The sequence below is a fragment of the Thermobia domestica genome, chromosome 8, assembly GCF_964235325.1.
Source record: "Thermobia domestica chromosome 8, izTheDome1.hap1.1, whole genome shotgun sequence".
In the NCBI taxonomy this organism is placed as follows: domain Eukaryota; kingdom Metazoa; phylum Arthropoda; class Insecta; order Zygentoma; family Lepismatidae; genus Thermobia; species Thermobia domestica.
The window spans coordinates 241,421,714-241,441,138 of record NC_137461.1 but is presented as its reverse complement, the minus strand read 5'-3'; the positions used below and the strand labels follow the sequence as shown (position 1 = coordinate 241,441,138).

The window sequence follows — 19,425 nt, the reverse complement described above, 5'->3', positions numbered from 1 at the left end:
AATGTAGAAATGGCTGGTTTAACAGAAGTGAAAGAAGTTTGAGCGTCCATGTGATGAGATGAATCAGATGCAGTAGATGATTCGCTGAGAGTATGATGGCGTTTTGGTTTAGGTGACTGAGGATGATTCGGATGAACTTCATTACGTGTTGTGCGTTTAGAGCTCTCCCTTCGCTTGTCGGCAGATGCAGACGGAGCGGAGGGGCCCAAGGAAAGATTAGAAGCGTGAGGCCCAGTAGCCATGATGATGATGAGCACACAAAACAACTAATGAGGTGTGGTAAGCAGGTAGAAGCCACCCATTCGGATAGTGGCTTAGGTGAGGAAATGCCCCAGTCTATACGTGTCGCAACGAGCTACCCTTGGCTGAGATAAGTCTGATAGCTGTTGCTCAGCGAATATCTGACGAGCAATTCCCAGGATTGGGGAAAGGATTTAAAAAATCAGCTGGTTTGACGTATGGTACGTCACAGCTGGTGAGAATGTCCAGCAATTAAAAGCGCCCGAGCTCCAACGTATAACTATGGCTTCTTTCATTTACGGTTATGTGTGATTTCACGTTTAACAGAGACAAACATTTTAAGTACGAGTACTTTAAATAAATCAGCTAACTTGATCTTTATTGTAAAGTGTATGATATAAAATTGTTGTCCAAAGCCTTTGTATTTTAATAAGCCTTCTCTAAAATCAATGCACATGAATTGTGCTTCCATCTTCCGAGTTCTTTTAAACTAAATTTATATGTTTGTGACCAATCCTTTCGACAATGAGATCTCGGAAGCTACAGGTACTAGAAAGGTGACGTTTTCACTGATCGATTGGAAATTTTGCGTAGATTGTCCAGTTCTAATTGAATATTTTAAAAACATGGCCGTTATTTCTTAATTACATTTTTTAGGGTACGCATGGAAGCGTTGAAGTTTTAAAAAAAGTAAAGCATCATATCCTATGCATTATACATTCCAACACCATGCTGTTGTGTACAGGGGTTGCATATGTCTCAGGGGTTTATTTCATGGCCAAATAATAATAACAAAGGAACGATAACCATTTCTCCAGTTTAAGCAGTAAGATGACTCTTTATTTTTGGAGTGATTTGCCCAATGGACACCATATATAACTGCGATTATAATTAATTGCGTTTGTAATGTATTTGCTTATTACATACTGCATGGAAGAAGAAAGAAAACACTGGTCATGCATGAATTAGAAACTCCAACCGGAAGTAGGCTCAAATCTTGCAAACGGTGCGAAATATTGAGGTCCCCTTTATGATACGCCTTGCCGATATTTTTAGAAACAAGACTTTTTTCACTTGTGTCTGTAAAGGGACATGTACAGATGTGAGGAATGAGAAGGATATTTATGCTCATATGCGAATGATGCGCCGTGTAGAGAGCGCAGGTTCAGCAAGTCTATATATTAAAATGCTAGGTTTGTTTGTTTGTCTCCAAAGAAAAGTTTATATGTTTGTCTCTAATCCTTTCAACAATAAGATCTCAAAAACCACAAGTGCTAGAAACGTGCCGTTTTCGCTGGTCGGTTCCAAATTTTGTGTAGATTCTCCAGTTCCAATTGAATATTTAAAAAACGTGTCCGTTATATTTCATTATTACATTTTTTGGAGTACGCTGGAAATAAAGTAGTGATTTTTTAAAAAAATAAACCACCATATCCTATGAGTTATACACTCCAATCCAACACAACGTAGGTGTATATAGGGGTTGTATATCTCTCAGTCATTTGTTTCATGGCCAAATTATAATGAAAACCGAAGGATGACCATTTCTCCAGGTTAAGATAAATCTTTATTGTTTGGAGTATTTTGTCCAATAAACACCATGTATCACTGACATTATATTTAATTGCGTATGTAGTGTATTTGCTTATTACACACTGCATGGAAGAAGAAAGAAAAAACTGATCATACATGAATTAGGAACCCATACTAGAAGTAGGCTCACTCTTGCAAACGGTGCGAGAAATTCAAAAAATAATCGAAAAAATCTCTCCTTAATGGTACCTCTTGCCGGTTTATATCAAGACGTCTTTCACTTGTGTTTGTAAAGGGACATGTACAGATGCTGTGAGAAATAAGAAGGAGATTCAAGCTCATATGTGAATGATGGGCTGTGTATACGTAGACCGCAGTTTCAGCTAGTTAGCATATTTGTATTAATAAATTTTACTTGTTAGTGATAAGCGAAATCTTTCATTTGAAAGCAATGATTTAACATAAGTACCACACTCACCTCAAAATCCTCTGTGTAAGTTAGATGACATAATCATATTTTATTATTTAATGGACAATTATTTTTAATTTCATGCACAAGCTATTCAAAGTAACTGCCTTGCAATACGTGGGAGACTACTAGTAAATTTTGCTGATTTATGTAAGTATTTTTTTATTGTTGTGAGAAAGCATTAGAATAAGATATTCAATTTATTTATGACATGACAATGAACACAAAGTTACTAGTCATAAGATATCTCCTTTAAATTGGTAGTATAATAAATGAAGTTATCTTCTTCCAAGAACTATTTTGAACGTGATGGGGACAAAAAGTTCTGTTAGCACATTACGGATTATTGTGCATGTGATGATGGTGCAACGTATGAAGAAGGATGAGAGAATTCATAGGCAAGAACTGCCTTATAATTTGGGTTCAGGAGACATTTGATATCTGAAAAGAGCGAATAATAATGTATCTAAGTGTAGATGTAGCGGATTTCACAGAACATCATATTTATTTATCTCCAACAAAATGGAATGGCTAAAGTAAAATTTATTGATTATATATCTCGTTTTGAAGAGTTTCTAAATAGTACGGGATGAACATTTTCAATCTATAACGACGAATATTATATGGATAATATTCTTACGTGTAAACGGCAAGAAAAATGGGTTAATACAATTCGAGTTTAACACAATGTTTTAGTGCCACCTAACGACGAGATGTCTAACTTCCACTATGTTTGTTTCAATAGTAGAAAATGAGACATGGATAGTTACTCCTGAAGTCATCGTTAACAGTGAAAATGACAACAAATTGACTCAGCTGGCCGAGATAATCAACCCTGCTATCTATTCCAAAAATAACTAAATGCATAAATAAAAAAATCATTTTCGCTGAAGAGTTATCGTGTGCAATAACGGACATGGTACTAACATTACATTATGATAAGTACAACATACGTGGTCCTAACAAATATTGCCGTTTTCATTGCAACGTTGCCGCTTATTTAAAAACTTATAATGAGAATATAAACAGTACCTAGGTAAATATGATATAATTATGTCACAAGATTCGCGTCATGAGATTCTGACATTGAATTTTCACTTTAAAGTGTTACGGATGATTTCGCTGTGCTACCATATACATGTGATGCTTATGTTTCATTACCTTACCAACTGTTGTTTCAAAGGAATAACAGGAAAATTTGTGTTGAAAGTAGCCTTAAACTTGATTTCATTGGAGTGAATTGTTTCATGAAGAAATCTTACTTAAAAAGGAATGGAGGACACTTTACAACTCATCATGGTAGAATTAGTTAATTGTAACTTACTAGTTTCACAGCTCCACACATATTGAAAGTACATAGGCCATGAAATTATTCACTAATAACAATACTTCTGCGCTTGTGTTGGTGTAGTCGCTAACACTCTCACTTTTAATAGGAGCTTTACCGCATTCGATTCCCGAGGGGGCACTCGGTCCGTGATGTGCAAAAGCCTTTTCAGGCCGCCACCCTTAGTGACAGCAGGCAAATATTGGGATGGTACTTAACATGAAGTTCCCGGCAGCATCCTTCTTTACCCACTTTTCCGGGCATGTGGTCGCCAAGGGACGTCAAACCTCACATGTCATCGTCAATTGATCTCATACGTGACGGGCTATAATACCCATAGTAATCGAAATACCATACATGTAATTCCTAGTTCCCCATTTGGTCATTGCCTATTTGCTCTTCGCAGATGGACGTGCTTTTCCTAACACACATAAGTTTCCTGGTGTTACTAAAAAATCGTAGATAAAAATAGAAAATATAATTCTTATTTTAAAGTTATTCTTAAAACCTACAAATTTTGGTTCTCAAATTTGGAAATCTTTACGTTAAGCACCATGGATTGAGCTCGCAGTCCGCTCGGATTGTCGTCACCCAAAGGTACTAACCAGTGATGTCAACGAGAAACATTATAAAATCTCATCTCGTGAGTCAGAGATTCGCATTTTTCTCTTGAATTTTTCATGTTATCCTAATTACAAAATTTAAACAAAGAAAAAATGAGAAATTAAACTATTGTATGTCATACATTTTCTTCAAAACAAGATGAAGTTACCCGTAAATTTCGATCTGCGTTTATCAAGTAATACATGGATTTTTCTTGATTGAAAGAGACAGTTGAAAATGTTAGCGAAAACAAGTGTACTCTTTATCGTTAGAATTTAACATTTACAAAATTCCTTTGAGTCATCTTATTGTAATGAACATATGTAATTATATTGGAACTACTTTGTTGTTCTGGCGTTTTGTGTATAACGTTTTTGAAGTTGATTATTTTTTATTTTGGATTTTACTTTTTCTTTCCTTCTATTTAAAAAAATACCAGAGGACAATTTATACTTTTGGGCCTTGTTTTTGTAGCCTCATACTTTACTCCTGCTCTAGCATGCATTTTCCGGTAACAAAACTTCACCATTAACATTAGTTTCAACATTATTGAAGAGTCATTGGCCTATTTTCCACCCAAAAACAATTTGGTTGCAGAAGATGAAAAATCACAAATTATTCCTGCCAATTGCGACGAAAATTTCCTTCATCCTTTTTCTAGAAATTACTGCCAAAAATCCCACAAAATGGGATTTTCCCCTCGGGTTGACATCACCGGTACCAACGGAAGTAAAAATAGAAGAATATAATTCGTTATTATTGTTCACTTACCATCCAAAGTGTTTCTCACTGCTGACAGGGTCATCTCTTTAACACATTCATTAATTTCAGGATCATTCTGGTAGCATGGAGTGATCCAGCTAGCTGAAATTAGTGAAACAGTATTCAGGTTAAAATTGAGAATTAATATTGAGTACTATTTAGATTCTATTATATCTATTTTAAAACTCATAGCCTATTAAGGAAGACACAAATGCTTTACGTTTTAGTTATTGCTTTCAATCATATTTCAATAGCGCTTTAATCCAGAGTTTCTCAACCTGCGGGTCGCTACCCTAAGGGCGGGCGCGTGAGGGTTTTATGGGAGTAGCTAAGAAAGTGGAAGAGATAAATTTAATTAGAACCTAATACCAGAAAATATTTTTTAAATATTATTTTGTTCTGATAATATTTTTTAAACAAATTTTGAACATACTGTTAACAATAACAAAAACTAGGTCTACTGAACATTTTGAACAGGTGCAGACTTGTTTAAAAATCAATTTAAATGAAAGAGGATCGGATCCGATATTGGTAATATGAATGAACTGACCAAATTTGGTTTTAAACCATTCGCTTTTATTGAAGTTACTATATCCCATCTGAATCCATATACAAGAAATGGATTCTACTATTATAGAAATAGAGGGATATCATCAGATTTCAGCAATAGGTATAGCAAAAATCAAACACAAGCTTATTACAAACAATAAATTATAAGAGGGTCACTGGCATGAGCAGTGTTTCTTCCATACATGTTTTTTGGGAGGACATTGTCACCCGGTGGACCTCTTGTACTCCACGGAGGAGACCAAAATTATACATCTATACTATAATAATAAATAGAATAATATTGTGTGAGAATAAAATGTGTCCCGCGAACACTAAGTATGCCCCCCGGAACATTTTATATGGAAGAAACACTGGGCAAGAGGATGTGAAAAAATGGGAATCGTGATAGGAATTAGGTTGAGAACCACTGCTCTAAACAATCGTGTCAATGCATTTACCCGGTATTAGCAGAGTAAACGATTTCTGATAGATGAGGCTGCTTCTCCTTTAGCATATATTTTGAACAACTTTCATTGTAGTAGTGCTTTACTTCCTAATTGTGTAAACAGTTACTCATAATTGGTTTCATGTCTTTCCAGCAAGAATCATCCGTGATTGTAAGTTAGCTTCGCAAGTAATAGATAAAGCAAAGTTTATAAAGCGCAGTTAATAACATTTACTTTAATATATAAGTTTTAGACACGAAAGTACTAGTGAGTTGTATGAACTGTCGAGTTATCTGTAGCATTAATAACCTCGATGCTCCACTCACTGTATACGAGTATTCAGTGTTGCCCCACTTGGTACAACTGTACCAGATTCAACTCTTTTTGTTATTCATCGGCCCGTTGGTACCACGCTCTAATTTTCTGCCCCTCTTGTGAAAAAGTTGGTACAATTCTACCAAATTCAGCACCATTTAACAAATATTGTCACATTTTCAAAAGATCATGTTACTCATACTGTGTTGGATTCTTAAGAAGTGCTGGTGAACATTCATTCTGTTACGTTGCACCGCACACGTTCAGCTCGTAACCGCATGCTCCGCTCCCGGTGCAACGTAACCGCATGCGTTCAACTTTTGCAGTGTCTGTTGTGGAACATGCGGACGAGCGTTTTAGTGGAGCATGATTGGTCCGTTTCTGTTTACTAAACCCGGGCACATACGTCAAAGCTTCTGGTGCATTTCGTCGATTTGTTGGCAGTACTTCTCCGCCGTAATTGTTTCGCCCGGATTCAGGAAGCTGTGATGGATGAGACCTGCTGCAGACCACTAAACAGTCACCATGATCTTTTGTGTGAAGTTTCGGCGTCGGCTACGAACTGATGAGGAGCTTCGCCGACGTCCAACCACTGCGCCGAACGTCGCCGATTATCGTAAAGGATCCACTTCTCATCACACGTCACAATCCTGTCGAGAAACGGGTCATTATTGTTCCGCAGAAGAGAGGATGACATCTCAAAGCGACGATTTTGATTATTTTCGGCCAATTCGTGTGGCATTCACTTATCGTGATTTTTGACTCCCCAAACTTTTGCAGGTGGTTGGAAGTTGTCATAGGTGTTACACCCAAGTCTTCAGCAAGCTCTCGAACAGTTGTCAGTGGATTGGCTTCGACCTAAGGCTCTCAGTTGGTCGTTGTCAACAGCGGATGGGCGACCACTGCGCTCGTCATCTTCCTGGCTCTCGTCATCACTGCAGAATTTCTGAGCCACCATTGAGCGTACGTTTGTTAGTAGTTCCTGGGCCAAACGCATCGTAGATATTACCAGCTGTCTGGGCAGCTTTTCACCTTAGCTTGAACTGGAACAAGAAAATCGTGCGAATTTGCCTCTTGTCCATGCTATCTTTGAAGTCCAAAAAAGTGGAAAAAAAGTACTTTAAAACAAAACCAATACAATGAATAGATATAGCAAGAAACGCGCTTTAAACTTATATATAAACACACACACACACACACACACACATATATATATATATATATATATATATATATATATAAGTATAATATTATAACGACACTTGAGTTTAAAATACATAATTGAAAATAGAAGTAACAAAAACCGCAATAACTTTCTTTACAACCTGATAAGTTAAGTGAGATGGCCAGGAAAAGATGAGACAGTATCGGGAAATAACACAATATTCTATTCGGGTGGCGTTAATTCTGAGAATGGTGTCGCGATAGCACTGAAGAACGAAGTAGCAAGAAGTCTAACCAAAATGTGGAAAGCTGCGGTGATATTTGTGAAAGTAAGTGTAAAACCAGTGGATATAGTGATAACACAAGTATATATGCCAAAAACCGACTATGATTGCAATAAGGTAGAAGTATTGTATAATGAGATTAGTGACATATTGCACCAAGAGGGAAGAGTTAAGGTCAATGTCATAGTAATGGGAGACTCCAACAGCGTAGTTGGAGAAGGAGCAGCGAATAAGGGGTGGGATCATTTGGACTAGGTAGAAGAAATGGACGGGGCCAAATACTTACCGCCTTCTATAGGCAAAATGATATGGTGGTGAAAAACACGTGGTTTAAGAACAGAAAAACAAGTTGTACACATGAAAAAGTCCAGGAGATAAGAAACGTTACCTAATCGATTCTTTTGAAGCAACATTTCAACAATAGTATACGAGACGTGAAGACACTACCAGGAGCGGATATTGATTCGGATCACAACATCCTAGTGGCGGAAGTGCAAACATGGTTAAAGATAATCAAGAAGAAATGGAGGAGAAATCGAAAATGGAATTTAGAGCGACTAGGAAGTATGGACAGTGATGTGGAAGAAGAAATTGCAGAAAAATTCTGTTTGATTGGCGATATGGTAGACAAGTAAGAAAAAAGTTGGGGAAAAATTAAACAGATTCTACTTGACACACTCCACAACAACATTTGCAAGATGGAAAGAGCCTCGAGGAAACCATGGATAACTGAAGCGATTCTTAAGAAGATGGAGGAACGCAGAAGGGCAAAAAGCACGGGCATCAAAAATACAGAAGGCTGAATAATGAATTGCGAAGAAAGAAGGACAAAAGGAAAAGAGAAGTGAACGGATATGTGAAGAAAAAATGGAACTTTAACGGCGCGGTAGATATGATCTGATGTATATAAAAAAGCACAAGAATTAGGAAGGAAAACTAACAAATGCATACTCACATTTGGAATAGAAGACCAACAAGGTCTCGTAGTCACTGATCATTTAAGAATTCTTAGAGTTTTGGAGGAATACTTAAAATATCTATTGGACCAGAACAACCGCCCCAAAGATATTGCGATCGAAGCAGAGAAAGAGGTGGATGATGAAGAAAGATGACCCAGTATATTAAAAAGTGAAGTAATAGAAACCATCAAAGGACATGCGGAGAAGGAAGGCCACTGGAGACGACATACCCGCAGATTTACTCAATGGATGAGAAGAGAATGCAATGAGACTTCCATTATTAATAAGATCTACTTGAGTGGAGAATGACCAAAGGATTTTCTTGCTGTTACAATGATTTCATTACCCAAGAGAAAGGAAGGAAAGAAGTGCAGCGATCATAGAATCATGAGTCTTATTTACCACAATGGAAAGATAATTGCGCGCATACTAAACAGACGACTGGAAAGTAAAATACAAGAGATGTTGGTGGAAGATCAATTCGTATTCCGGAAAGGGAAAACCACCAGAGATGCCATTGGGTTGATGACAATTATATCAGAATGAGTTTTGAACATAAACGAAGAGTTGTGTTTGTACTTCATAGACTGGCAGAAAATTTTTTACAGGGTCAATCGGACGAAACGTTTGCAAAACTTAAAGAATTAGAGCTCAACTGGAGAGACCGATTGCTCATTCGCAACCAGTATATAGGACAACGAGTCAAGATGCGCTTGAATGAAGGAGAAACGAATAGTCTGGAGATTGGAAGAGCAACCAGACAAGGATGTAGTATGTCGCTCCAATTATCCAACAATTACAGTGAATGGTTAATGAAGGAAGCATTAATGGAAATTGGAAATTTCAAGATTGGAGAGCAGATCATTAACAAGATCAGGTATGCAGATGATACGGTTATAATTGCTAGAACCGAAGAAGGATTACAGATGATTGACAAAATAGTTGACATTGGGAAAATATATGGAATAGATATCAACATTGAAAAATCGAATTTCATGATAATATCTCGCGGAAATGCTCCCTTACGAGTCAGAGAAGAATAAAGAGTACTTCAAGAGATAGACCATTTCAAATATCTGGGAAGTATTTTGACGAAAGATTCGTACTGCACCAGAGAGATCAGGTCGAGAATTACCACAGCCAAAAAAGCATTCAACAAGAAAAGGCCACTCTTCACTAGCAGCCTTAATATTGGACTAAAGAAATTGGTCAAGTGCTATATATGAAGCATTGGACTTTATTTTTGAGGTACTTGGGCATTACGAAAGTTAGAGAAGAAATATTTAGAGAACTTCCAAATTTGGTGTTGGAGTAAGATGGAGAATATAAAATGGAAAGAAAGAGTAAAAAATGAAGATTTTTTAATACGGACAGGAGAGAAGAGGTCACTTCTAGCCACCATCCTTCGCAGAAAGGCGAATTGGATTGGGCACATCTTGTGAAGAAATTGTCTTCTTCTTCTCACCGCCACAGAATGAAAGATGGAAGGAAAGCGAGGAGTAGGAAGAAGAAGAACACACCTGATCGATGATTTAAAAAATAGAAGAAAATATTGTGAGTTAAAAGAGGAAGCTGAAAATCGAGAAACATGGAAGAAACATTTTTAGGCCCAAACTGAAAATTAAATAAAAAAGAACTGATTAGTCCCAGGACTTGACGATAGGCAGAATACTTAATAATAATAATAATCCATGTTAACAGTTACTGGATCTCGAATCTGGGTTTCCGATTCTCAGATTTCAGATTCAGGGATTTACTCAGGGAGTCAGGAGGGATTCAGGATTTTGATTTCAGGAGATGTTGATTCAGGTTTTAGGGGGAAGGTGTCCCGTCCCGGCTTATATTTTTTTTAATCTTTTACCATACGTACACTTAATGTTTATACGTATTTAATGTTAAAATGTATTAAAAAACTAATATAAAAAGTTAAATGAATGTAATCTAAAACCTGCTTGTGACTGGAGCCTATTTCTCGAGTTACATTAATAATATAGACTATCTATTCACCGTTAACGTAAAACTATTCAAAGCTGAAGTAGATTTTCAACCCAAATATATGCACACATAATTCCATGAAGCACAGATATTAATACCAAATATACAGGAACCTCACATGATTCGCAAAAGGCAGATAGCAATCCAAACACTAATCACCACTGTTCGCTTGCAGTTTAATCATACATAATTTAAGGTTAAAATAAATGATTTTCACTTCATATAAGTTACCATAATTGCAGTATGTGTCACCAAGCACACCTAGTTGTTTCTGCTTAGTTTCATGAGCCAGTGGTTGTGAGCTCACTTACTAGAATCGTTGAGTAGGCAAACATTTTCTTAATCAACTTCCCTTGCATCTTGAAACTTGGGACCTTTGATGGACACTTTCATAACAGCACACCCGTGTTCATCGGAGGGTCTAGCTCTTTCAGAGCACAATATTATGTTCATTGTCGAGAAAGATTTCTCCACAGAAGAACAGTGAATTGTCTTTGACAATATTCTGATGATATCTTATGACCTGTTAGGGGGTGTTAACTGAAATTATCTCGGCTGTGTTCTTCCTTATTTGGCGGGTTTTAGGGGGTGTAGGAAAATCTATTGTTCGGACATCAAATTTCTGCAAGACCTTGGACTGGCCCATTCTATCGTAGATCCGCCTTCTGCAATCAATTTAAACATTTTTCACTCGAAGTGCGTGATGAATATAGACTCTTATATGTAGGATATATTCTTTTCTTAAAATTGACTAGCTTCTCAAATTATTTAATTTAAAAACATTGTATAAAATTCACCTTTAAAGTTTGTAACATCCTAGGGAAAGAGAAATACCATCCGGACTTTTCACTGAATTCATCCTAGGCTTAGATTCAAAGATGTATGTAGCAAGTTATTCCTTTTACCATATGCTGCGCGTGTACTGGCTGGTTTACGTAAAATTTGCCACCCCCTGTGTCTGTTAATAAAGGGGTTTAAAAAATCCCGAAACACGTCCACTTTAGTTTTGAGAGGGACACTTGTGGCAAATTCAGCCGCACTGCTTCGCTCCTTGCAGTCTAGTGGCGCAACCTTCATTTTTCATACATGGCAACATGGGTCAAATATCATACGGTTTGAAAGCATATTTGATAGTAGTTATGGAAAATAAGATTGTTTTGAATGTTCGTCCAGTACCTTAGGAGAAATTGCGTTTACAAATGTTACCCACTAGACACAGGGATTCTCAAACAAGATTATGTTTAGCGTTATTAAACGTTTGAATACCCTCAATTACTATTTGTGCTGAGAACTAAATGTCAACAAACTGCACTGTGAGAAACATTAGACGTGTCACCCCATTTCCAGTGGTCTAGTGGCGAAACCTTTATTGCTAAATAGCAATCGGTCACATGCACCGTATTCATTGCATTTCCGCACAAAATGTAGTTTGAATATGCACAGAGAAAAATCCGTTCTCCGGACAGCGGTACATTGTACAAATATACAGAATCTTCTTGCTTACTACAGAAATCAGTACGGAGCATTCGTTATCCGTAGGCTACATGGGGACTGTCCTTAGATGTTACATCATGCTGTTGCAGGATGTCTGATATCTAACAGTCTTCCTTATATTACATACATATATGTTACCTTCGTCAGCTATATGTTATATACGTCCATTTGTATGTGAGATCCTGACCGCCTATATTGTTTCATACGGAAAGTACTTACAGATTGAAGATTTACATAGTATAAAACATGCGTTTTCAATTTTACGTTTGCTGTACGTTAAGTCCAAAAACTACAGGATTTACAAATGTAACATACGATTTTACGTACACAACATACATTTTTTTCTTAGTGTAGGCTCAAACTAGCTTTCCGATGGGGCATTACATACTCTATGTTTTAATTGAGAGCAAATTAATGTTTTGCCCTAGACTGTACCGAGTAAGGCGACACGCGTTAGTTCATCACAACACAGCTTGCGAATGTCTCTGCTGCTCTAGTTTGTAGTTTAACAAGGTTTCACCACTAGACCACCTTAAATGGGGCGATACGTCTAAAGTTTCTCATAGTGTAGCCCGTTGACATTGATTTCTCAGCACAATTGGTAATTAAGGGTATTCATAACGTTTATTAACGCTAAACATATCTTGTTTGAAAATTCCTGTATCTAATGGGTAACATTTTATAACGCGATTTCTAATAACATATTGGGCGAAACTTCAAAACAATCCAACTTCAATTTTCATAACTAGTATCAAATATGCTTTGAATATGCTTTCCCCAAAGGAACGTATGGATTCCCTTTAACCTGGCAAGTAATCCCTATGTTCGTTTGGGGAATCCCTCTCACACATCTTGCGGAGGTTTGCAACATGCATTTTTCAATCCAGCAGGTATGACTTCGATTGTAATGTTCTAAACCGCACTGTCTCCGTTGCGTTGTTTTTGAATTACAGCCCTCTGAAGTTCATTATCCCACGCTTTCGGCATTTTATATCGCCGAAACTATCCATCACTGACCAAAGTTCCAGAGGACTCTTTTGCTGGTTTCGGTGTGGGGAATCAGCTCCTGAAGTTTATTTAAATAGTTTCTTATTACCCTGTATATACATTCTCACGTCTCTCGTCTCCATTACAATCCCTGAAGATGAATGCGATGTCTGCATTCGAAATGTTTTATGTCAATATCTTCATGTGAAGACTTATTAAAATCATCTCGCCGGGGAAAATTCAAATCTGTCTTCATGAGTAACAATTTAAAGAAAATAGAGGTGCTCCGGAGCAAATCACAATTTTTCATTTCTACCCTTCAGTAAACACTCTTACGCTTGGGACTAGGTAGAAAATGTAAATATAAACCTTAAGAACCTTATAAAATCTGTAAATATAAAATTTAATATGGATACGTTTAACGGTATGGGCTCTAGACTAATAAACGTTTACATCGGACGTAGGAATGAATGAACAGATGACACCAGAATCATTTCTGATTTTCCTTTGGGAGAAAGGAAAAACTCTTAAAGTAAGTAGAGTTTTCACGTTTTCAATTAGTATAATATTTTCTTATTGATTGAATAGTATACGTATAAATCGAAAACTGACGCGGAAATTTTGGACCCATGAAACAATCAAATGACTCCCCTGAGAGACGAATGGAAGGAGAGACACAAAAAAGATCACCTACGCGGCATGTATAAGCTTTTAAATTTGAAAACCAATTAAACATCTCAAATTCAAACTTCTTCACGATCTCTATGATTTCTTCTCCCCTATCCAGCGTTGCCAGATCTAGCGTAATGATGCTAGATCTAGCATAATTTGCATGTCTTTAGCATCTAGCATCTTGCTTTTAGCATCCTGCCCAAATCTAGCATAATTTCAGCAAGTTTATCAAAAAGCTGCAAAACCTGGAGATGAGAAAGAAGTTGGTCGTGGGAAGAAAAAGAACGGCAGAAATGTATCTTCTCCCATTGATTCATACAGTCTGTAAACCATACAGGCAGTCTTATTTTCCGAAGTAAGTTACAAACGGCTTTGGGCTTTTATTTATTTATTTATTTTTGTAGCTCCACCCAGGGTTATCTAATCCTCTAACTGCGAGGCATGGGCGGAGCTATGGGCGCCATTCTCCCCCGAACTTTTTGACAACTCTACCATCTTTATTTCTGACTTCATGACCATCTTTATTGCTGAAATGAAAGGTCCGAGACCGACAAAAAATCTGTTCCCCAGCAGACAATTCCCAACTCCGCTTATGCTGCGAGGTAATTTTCTTTCAAAATATGTAAACAAACACTTTGCATTCATTTATACGATATGTACGTCGTTGAGTCTGGCAACGACTGCACTAGTTTAGTTGAGTTAAAACTTAGGTGCGTGAAGTATTAAGTTCTATCCACGCATTCTTGCACTCTGCGTTTTTTGTTACGTTATCGTATCTCAACTTCGTTTTTTTCTTTTAGTAATTATGAGGATCTAGCATAATTTGACCAAATCTAGCATAATTTTGATCAGGTTTTGGAATAATTCCGAACTGTGAGTCTGGCAACACTGCCCCTATCGTATCTCGAAAATGAAACTGAAAGCGGTCCTATATGGGACTGAATTATGGTAAACAGTAGAACGTTTTGAAATAAAGTTTTGCCCATAATTACGTTCAAATGAATTAGTATAACATATTTTAATTAAAATGTGTACCTTAATGGGAAGCAGGAGGTCAATATTTAAGCAAAACATAGAGTATCCGAAAAGCAAGTAAAGTTTTTAAAGATGAAACTTGGCACCTCATTAAAAATAAACGGAATCATTTTCGCCTTTATGTGCTTTTCTCTATTTTTTCTCTCTAGGATGAAAGGGACGTTGTCTTTAGTTGGAGATCGCATCACTGGAAAATGTATGAACACAAGGTTAGTACCTACCTCGAGGTTGATCTGTGTCCAGGAACGTCATTTCGGATTTTGCTTGTGGGGCAAGATACTTCATATATATATATATATATATATATATATATATATATACAGCAAGTTCCATAATTCGTGTAATTTTCTACAGCACTGGGAGAAGATGAAGTTTTCACACTATTAAAGTAGAATTTGGCACTCTTCTTGAGAAATATCTGAATTTTTCGAATTTCTAAAGGAAATAAGAGAAAACTGCTGTTTAGCCCCACTTTTAGGGGTGTTTACACAAAAGTTCGTTTTCCTTATAGAAGATTCAATGTTAAATTTTGGAAGCAGTTTTCTCCAATAATTATTCGTGGAGATTTTGGGACAAATGAGTTGTATTTGTTACAAAATGCAAAAACACTCATTCACAAAGCTAGTAAAGCCGTCTCAAACATTATTTTGGGAAGGCCGCCCTTTTGGGGGGCAAAGGGCGTAAAAAGGTGGTGGTTGATGTGTTACCAAAATCCCAAAATTTATTTTCGGAATGCCAGTAAGCGTCAGATTAATCATGAATGTCACAGAATTAATGCTCCAATGTCCTTACATGTAAGAGTGACTGATTATGGGGCTACAGCCCCCTTTCAAAAATAGAAAAAAATCACCATAAATATCCTTAGTAGGGACATACGAGAAGAAGGTATTTTTTGATAATTAGTGTGAAATTTGGTGTCATTGTAAAAAAACAGTATGCGTTTTTCAAATTTTGAGTGTCATTGTGGTAACGCACCTCCTTAAGGGGGCATAGGGGGAGAAACATTAGATGATGGATCTTTATAAAAATTCAAAATTTTGTTCCGGAGATGCCAGTGAACGTCAGATTTTTCACAAGTGTCACAGAATTAATATTCTAATGCTCTCCTTGCATGTGCCAGTGACTTATATGGGGCTCTCAAAAATTAAATAAATCACCATAAATATCCTTAGTATAGACATACAAGAAGAATGATTTTTTTTTCTCAATTAATGTGAAACTTGGCGTCGGATTATGCGTTTATCAAATCTGGAATTTATTTTGGTAACCATCGCCTTAGGGGGCACAAGGGGCGAAGCATCAGATGATGGATCTTTATAAACATTCCAAATTTTGTTTCGGAAACATTACATGTTCTACAATGATTAGATCGCTTGGGCCTATAGCTTTTATATATATTTTAAGCATTATCTAACCTAATGTTTATTATATAACTAATATTTAAAGAAAACACTTGCACTATTAATATGCCTGTAAACTTCCTTTCTATTGAAAAATGAAAAAGAAAAGAAAAGATTGATCTACACTCTGTTCTTTTGGCGCTGTACATTTTCAAATCATTATAAAGCTATATCCGTTTGGTAGCTGTATATTCATTAAAGTATACTATATCACCCATGGTTTACATTATGGAGCACAAATGAAAAAACAGAGAATTGTATGCCTATATTTACTAAATACTTCAATAGTAGCCATATATTATTGGTACATTGATCATTTTACTATTTCCAATATGAAAATAAGACACAAATGATATAGCCCCTCATTCCCTTGCAGTTTGTGTCAACACAACTGAAAATTAGCGTTTTAGTATGCGGTAATTGTCATAAAAGTTATTCTTCTTTTTTTTTCCTTTTTTTGCTTTGCAATACGCAAATGATGCGGATACTGATACAGAATGTGGATCACAATTGCCTCAAACCTCAAGGAATTTCTTGAATTCCAAGTTGACCATTGTATTGTTTCTCTCCAACAAATTTTATCTCTGTCATATTGTGTGTGAAACTCAGGAGAAGGCAATTGTCCCCTGCCCTCTTTAATGACGCACTTGCCCATATCATGTTTCGCTTTGGTCAAATAAGGTAGAATTTAAACGTTATGCAAAAAGTGAGGTATCTCCCAAGTTTTTTAAGTTAAGAAGATGGAACTCGATACATAATTTCCGTAGGATTAGGATTAGGATTTAAATTTCTGGGTTTTCGACATCTATTGCCACTTAACCTGTCACGGTTGAGGGATGACGTACCTCGGCGAGCACACTATCTGGGGAAAGGGAAGGAAGAAAGAATTGGGGAAAGAAAGAAATTACCTGGGACCTATATGTTTTGTACCACCCTGGCATTTGCCTGGTGTGAATGAGGAAAACCCAGGAAAACCTTATTCAGGGTGGCTGGCCTGAAAAAAGCTTTTTATACTTTTTCGACAGAGGGCCCCCACCGGGAATCGAATCGAAGGCGAGAGCGTTAGCGACTACCCTACGCGGGGGATCTACAATTCCCATTTTAAGTGTAAGCAGAAATATGCTTTCGCGTTTTCCAAAGTTCCAGTTTTAAGGGAGAAAGGCGACTATTTCTATTATTCTTTTTCACGATAATTGTAATGAAAGTTACCTGATATTTGTGATTGTATCACGAAGAGACGGCTAACGTGTTTGAACTGAATTTTGAAACAAATTTCCGCCTACCTCGAACTGGGTTCTTATCATATAACTTTGATTAAAGAGCATACCCTGATTAGATTAGAATCTTCAAACTTGATGCCAAAAATATAGTATCTCACGTTTTGTCATTATATTATTTCTATTGAAATTTATATTCTGAGGATTGGATGCACGGTGACTCAGTGGTACAGCGTTTATCTCTGGTGCTTCGTTCTCTGTTTCGATACCCGACCAAGCAAGTTTGTGGTGAACAACATCGTCTCCATGAGTTTTGTTAGAATACTCCCGTTTCCTACCACATTCTCATTCCACCAATTCTTCCATCATTATTTACTTGCTTTCATCATCTTTTCACTTAGCCTAAGGGGCACGAACGCGGGATGTTAAACAAAGAAAATATAATGGGGAAAGTCTCGGAAAAGGGTTTTACATATTTCCCATAAACTTATTTTCCCCGTGAGAAGAATGAGGACCTCAAGTAGCTGCCATTAAGTACACTATAAGATAAAAAAGGAAAACTTTTACTTACGAATATGTTGTGAGTATACTAATTGCAGTAAAATACAACTTGCAAGTAAAGTAATGAAAAGTCGTCCCATTGTTTGAAATGATTACTCTCTGTTTGTTACTTCGCTAGCAGATAAATCTCTTCTGGCACAAGATGTTCTCTCTTCAAATTTAAACTGATCCATTTTTCTTTTCTTTTTCTTTTTTTTTATCAAAGACAAAGAAAAACACCTGAGGAAGAAAACAAGAAAGCTAACATTGAAAAACTGAAATTATTGTATAAGTTAAAAAGAAAGAAAAAAGACCTTCTTTGAAGGCCGTTTTTTTTTCACACAAATTTTTGCAAAACTAGTTTTTTGTCTTGTAATTATTAAATGATCTAGTAGGAAGACCACTTCTTTGTTCGTTTGAATTTTAATTCAAGGTCATTGTTGCAATGTGTTTAACTTTACTTTTAATAAAACATATTATTATAGTTTTCCGAAGAAAATTAACATGAAATCAAATACATTTCATTATCTTGATTTAGGAAGTTTTTCATTGGCATTAGTCATACCTAGAAGCGCATCAGACATATGTTTGCAATAATAATAATAATAATAATAATAATAATAATAATAATAATAATAATAATAATAATAATAATAATAATAATCATCTTACTGAATATTATGACAAATTTACAATGATGTGATCCTTGTGAGAGACGTTTTAGGATAAATGAAAGAACCACAGAATTTCTTTAAATTTCAATCAGACATGCCAGTTACCGGAATACTTGGATGTTCAAAGGTCGTTGTGTGAATAGTGTGCACAAAACTCAGAAGTTTCTTAAGGAATTCCACAGGATGTGCTGTGTCCGGGATGTGAACGAACATGCGATACACTGAGATTGTCTTCCCTTGGATTTGCAAAGGAGATATTCGTTCTGTGTGTTGAATGATCACTGATGTATTAATACAAATCTTAATTTTGATTTTATGTCTCCTCATGGATAGAATTTGAGAACAATGAGCTGCGAATTATCATCCAACCAGTGAATTACAAACATTTTTGGCCGTAGCTCACCTCGGCCTTTCTAAAACCTTGATATCCCGTACTATGAGAGCATAATGTTTGAAATTGTTTTAATACGATGACCATATTACAAAATCCCTTATGGTTAGACACACGAAGTTTCGTATTTAAAATGTTTTAGTTTAACTTTACACCTAATTTTATCTATCTTACCCCATGCGCTTGTAAACTATATGTACAGGGGCGCTAATCAATTGCAAAACGGTTACTATCCAGCGCTACAAATAAGCGAGTTCTACGAAGAACAGCGTTACAAGACCCAATAATGGGGATTATGCTCCAATACTTCATTACACGTGACGCACATTCACATTATGTATAAGCTCTTTAGTTGCAATATTGGGCATT

At 36.4% G+C, this 19,425-nt stretch overlaps 1 protein-coding gene across 1 annotated transcript in view; it reads right to left on the bottom strand.

Moving 5' to 3' along the window:
- The window catches only part of LOC145691971 (protein takeout-like), a 55,830-nt gene extending 37,669 nt beyond the window's left edge, over positions 1-18,161 (bottom strand). Inside the window, exons 1-2 of the mRNA XM_081767269.1 lie at positions 18,023-18,161; positions 4,944-5,036 (exon numbers count right to left, since the gene is read on the bottom strand). Of these exons, the coding sequence (XP_081623395.1) occupies positions 4,944-5,036; positions 18,023-18,092 (163 nt within the window). The 5' untranslated portion in view covers positions 18,093-18,161. The remainder of the gene's footprint in view (positions 1-4,943; positions 5,037-18,022) is intronic.
- Positions 18,162-19,425: the final 1,264 nt, after the last annotated feature.